The sequence below is a fragment of the Vicia villosa genome, unplaced genomic scaffold (assembly GCF_029867415.1).
Source record: "Vicia villosa cultivar HV-30 ecotype Madison, WI unplaced genomic scaffold, Vvil1.0 ctg.005049F_1_1, whole genome shotgun sequence".
NCBI classification, from domain to species: Eukaryota; Viridiplantae; Streptophyta; class Magnoliopsida; order Fabales; family Fabaceae; genus Vicia; species Vicia villosa.
Genome location: NW_026706563.1, coordinates 94,826 through 99,622, shown reverse-complemented (window position 1 = coordinate 99,622; position 4,797 = coordinate 94,826). Strand labels below are relative to the sequence as shown.

Genomic DNA, 4,797 nt, shown 5'->3' with positions numbered 1-4,797 from the left:
GAAAGTCTATAGGTTGAGGAAGGCATTGTATGGTCTTAAGCAGGCACCGCGGGCTTGGTACAGTCGAATTGATGCCTATTTTGTTCGCGAAGGATTCGGGAGGTGTCCTAGTAAGCACACACTGTTCATAAAGTCTATAGGAGGTAAAATATTAATAGTCAGTCTTTATGTTGATGACTTAATATTTACTGGAAATGATAGAGCTATGTGTGATGAGCTCAAAAATTCAATGATGTCGGAATTCGATATGTCTGACTTGGGAAAGATGAGACATTTTCTCAGAGTAGAAGTTAAACAGTGTTCGAATGGAATTTTCATATGTCAAAGGAGGTATGCACGTGAAGTGTTAGCAAGGTTTGGTATGATGGACAGTAATGCAGTGAAGAATCCAATAGTGCCCGGTTCAAAGTTGTCTAAGGACGAAGGAGGAGTTAGAGTTGATGAAACTTTATTTAAACAGGTTGTTGGAAGCCTCATGTATTTAACAGTAACTAGGCTTGACTTGATGTATGTTGTTAGTCTGATAAGCAGGTTCATGTCCAATCCCACTATGTCACACTGGCTTGCAGCAAAAAGAATTTTAAGGTACTTAAAAGGTACAACTGATCTTGGTATTTTTTATAAGAAAGGAGAAAGCAGCTTGAGACTCACAGCCTTTAACGACAGTGATTATGCCGGAGACTTAGATGATCGGAGAAGTACCTCTGGGTTTGTGTTTATGATGGGGTCTGGAGTTGTCTCTTGGTCTTCAAAGAAGCAAACAGTAGTTGCTCTTTCGACTACAGAAGCAGAATACATGGCAGCAGCATGTGTGCTTGTCGGTGTGTTTGGCTCAAAAGGGTGTTGGAGAAACTGGGAGTTGAAGAGAAGACTGTTAGAACAAGATTTGTTCTGATCAATATTCTTAGTTTTGATGATAACAAGGATATGAATTTTGTGTGAGATAATGTGGTACTCTAATACATTGCAATTTCCCTTTCAGGAAATATATATAAAGAGTATGCACAAATCAGCGCTCAGAAGCTTTGACTCAGAAGGTTCAGCATGCAACATCAGAACATGGTCTGGCAAGACATCAGAAGATGGTCAAGCAGAATCAGAACATGGGTCTATGGAAGCATCAGAAGAACTTGAGATCAGAAGCAGAAGCACTGAAGTTCTCATGGTATCACGCTCAGAAGCACATCAAGGTCAGAAGACAAGAAGATGCTCTGCACCAAGCTGTTTGACTCTGATGATATTCAAACGTCGTATACACAAACATCAGATCAGAAGCAAGTACAAGATGGCAGGCTATGCTGACTGACAAAAGGAACGTTAGAAGCTATTAAAGGCAACGTCAGTAGACACAGCGTAAACAAGGCTCGAGGTAGTTGACAAAAGTGTGAAACATTAAATGAAATGTTGTACGGAATACGCAAAGCATTAAATGCTCCCAACGATCATCTTCTCAAGTGCCTATAAATATGAAGTTCTGATGAGAAGCAAAGTTACCGAATCTGCTGATAATTAACTTGCTGAAACGCTGTTCAAATCAAAGCTCACAAACTTCATCTTCATCAAAGCTCACTACATTGTTGTTGTAATATATTAGTGAGATTAAGCTTAAACTTTAAGAGAAATATCACTGTTGTGATTATAGCTTTTCAGAAGCATTGTAATACTCTTAGAATTGATTACATTAAATTGTAAGTAACTAGAGTGATCAAGTGTGATCAGGATACTCTAGGAAGTCTTAGCTTGTGTCTAAGCAGTTGTAACTAGATTGATCACGTGGTGGTCAGGATACTCTAGAAAGTCTTAGCTTGTGTCTAAGCAATTGTTCCTGGAGTGATCAGGTTGTGATCAGGATACTCTAGAAGACTTAGTCGCGGACTAAGTGGAAAACCATTGTAATCTGTTGAGATTAGTGGATTAAATCCTCAGGTGAGGTAAATCACTCCAAGGGGGTGGACTGGAGTAGTTTAGTTAACAACGAACCAGGATAAAAATAACTGTGCAATTTGTTTTTATCATTCAAGTTTTTAAACTACACTTTTTCAAACCCCCCTTTCTAAGTGTTTTTCTATCCTTCAAAGACAAGAACCATGATTATGTGTGATAACAGCTCCACTATACAGTTATCCAAGAATCCCGTGTTTCATGGAAAAAGCAAGCATATCGATGTAAGGTTTCATTTCTTAAGAGACTTGGTGAATGATGGAGTCGTTGAACTAAGCTACTGCAACACTCAGGATCAAATTGCAGATATAATGACAAAACCAATTAAGTTGGAGCAATTTGAGAAGCTCCGCGACATGCTTGGAGTGACTGAAGCTACTGAAGTAAGCTAGATGCAGATTCATTAGCTTAAGGGAGGGAATGTTAGAGATTATTTTTTATAGCTTAGTCTTTATTAATGTTGTTATCAAGTCCTAGTATTTAGGAAGAATAAGTAAGTCATGAAGTCCTAGTTTTTAGGGAGAATCAGTTTTAATTTCAGTTTCTTAAGTAACCACGTAGTAGGCTTGTAAACGTGGTTTTATGCCACTCTGCTGTTCTGATAGAAGGCTATAAAACAGCCTCTGTTTGTTTTGATTCAATTGAGTGTTATTTTCCTGTTGCTATCTCTTAGTCCTTGAGTTTTAACACGGCCACGCTAAAATTTTCCACAGCTCAAAAACGGTGGCCACATATATGATTTGGCCATAGTTATCAAAGCGTAGAATTATGTTATAAAATATTGAATCTGGAGTATGAAACTGTGGCCTTTACTTCAATTGCCACGGTTATAGAACTGCGGATTTTTTAAGGCGCAAAGAAAAACCGTGGCCTTATAATTTTGACTAAAAATTGTGAGTCCAAAAATTTAGTGCCCGCCATGTTTTCCCTCTTTTTTTTTTAAGTTTCCCTCTCATTAATTATTTTTTTTCTAATTTATTTTAAATTAAAAAAACAACATTGAAAATGTAAATACAATAGGTCCCTCGTTCTAACCTAATTTTTTCTCTTCTCTTCCTGAATCGCCGCCGAAGAAGAACAACACCAATCTGCATCACCATTCACTAAACCTACCTCACTCTAAAACTATTATCATTCATTCAACAACACCTATCTCCTCTCCTTTTTCTCTTCTCTGTTTGTTCGGATCCAACTCGAGGAAAGAAACAAATTGGGGGTTAGGGTTTGCACTTTTCAGAAAATGTTCAAAATCGAATTTCCATCGCAATGGCTTCCATAAAGAAGATCACTCTCAAGAGTTCTGATGGCGAGTCATTTGAGGTTGACAAAGTTTTGGCTTTGGAATTCTCAATTCTAATTTTTTTCCTTTTCGAATTTTTCAATCCGCTGTAACGGAATGGTCCAGCGACCTCGTCGCCTTCATCTCAGAAGCTCACGCCGCACGCATGCACCTCACCACATTCGGAAAAAGACATTTGACTCACCGCCGGTTAAGAAGTACAGGTCAATGGAGGATATATTGGCGAGGGCGAAGTACGCGGTGGTGGAGAATGAGGATTACGGTAGCCTCATGTGTGAGCAATGTGGCACCGGGGAGCAGCCGGAGGAGCTGCTGTTGTGCGACAAATGTGACAAAGGATTCCATATGAAATGTGTGAGGCCGATTGTTGTGAGGATTCCGATTGTTTCTTGGATTTGCCCTAAGTGTTTAGGGGTGAAGAAAGTGAAAAGTAAGTGATTCTCTTTGTCTTCAAAACGTGATTATTTGATTGAGATTTTTTCTTAACATGGTTATGAATGTGGCATTGTTTTGATGATCGTTTAATGTGTTTCAGAGTTCACGCAAAGGAGAATACTTGATTTCTTCGGGCTTCCAAGGAATTTGCCTGATTTCAGAAGGAATAATTCTTCTTCTCGGGGTAATGTACTGTTAAATTCAGACATGTTTATTATCTACTTTATATATTTTTTTATTTATTAATCCGTTTGATGATCATTTTTGTTAATGTGCTATGTGGATATTTGTTTTTCCATTTCGAATCGAGCTTCTCAATAGTTGCTTGCTTTTGTGAAAGTGATGTTGGTTGAATACTGTTATGCCATTGGAGCTTGACTTGTGAATTATAAATATTTTGAAGCTTGTTCTTTCAAATTTATTAGATATATGAATGAGTTTTTGTAATGATGTTTGGAGCTTGTTTTAATTTTTTGTGAACGAAGCATGCATGTGTAGTTGAGGGCTTGGTGTTTTTTAGTCTATGAAATGTCAGTTCTCTAGAATAATTGATTTTGCTTTTAGAATTGATTTGAAGTTGAAGACATAATAATTGGTAGTTTTTAAGTATAATTGATTTTGCTTTTAGAATTGATTTTAAGTTGAAGATATAAATGGATAGCTTTTGCTTCTAAAATTGTTTTTAGCCTCAAATTCTTTGTTGAATCTATGTTTATATGGATGTATTGAAATCCGAGTCATTTTACATTCAACTTAATTTTAGCCATAATCAATTATGCAGGTACTATGTGAGTGTTTCCCTTAGGGAAAGATGAAATTGAAGTCTAAGAAAGGATGGAAATCCATTGTACCTCTTCATTTAAAAGGAAAATCCGTGACTTGTTTTTCGTTATTTCGCAAAGTAAAATCAGTTAGCCATGGACATGAAAAAACTCCAGTTTATCTCAATGTGTATGACATATGCTACAAGCTGACAGGAAAAGCAATTCCAACTCATAGATTGAAATTTTCATATCTACTTTAGAAATTAAGGCTTAAAAAAGTGAATTTTACTCAATCTTAATTACAATAATGTTTTATTATATTTATGGAGAGATACAATATTGTCTAAATTCATGTCA

General features: G+C 36.8%; 1 protein-coding gene across 1 annotated transcript; it reads left to right on the top strand.

Moving 5' to 3' along the window:
• Positions 1-3,391: 3,391 nt before the first annotated feature.
• On the top strand, positions 3,392-4,555 carry LOC131642456 (probable Histone-lysine N-methyltransferase ATXR5). Its single transcript, XM_058912694.1, has 3 exons — positions 3,392-3,671; positions 3,777-3,860; positions 4,458-4,555. The coding sequence occupies exons 1-3, from the start codon at positions 3,449-3,451 to the stop codon at positions 4,466-4,468; spliced, it is 318 nt and encodes a 105-aa protein (XP_058768677.1). The 5' UTR covers positions 3,392-3,448; the 3' UTR covers positions 4,469-4,555.
• The last annotated feature ends 242 nt before the right edge of the window (positions 4,556-4,797 follow it).

Coding starts and splice junctions, on each gene's coding strand:
- LOC131642456 (XM_058912694.1), top strand. CDS start 3,449: ATGGAGGATATATTGGCGAGGGCGAAGTACGCGGTGGTGGAGAATGAG. Junction 3,672..3,776: donor AGGGGTGAAGAAAGTGAAAA/GTAAGTGATTCT, acceptor AATGTGTTTCAG/AGTTCACGCAAAGGAGAATA.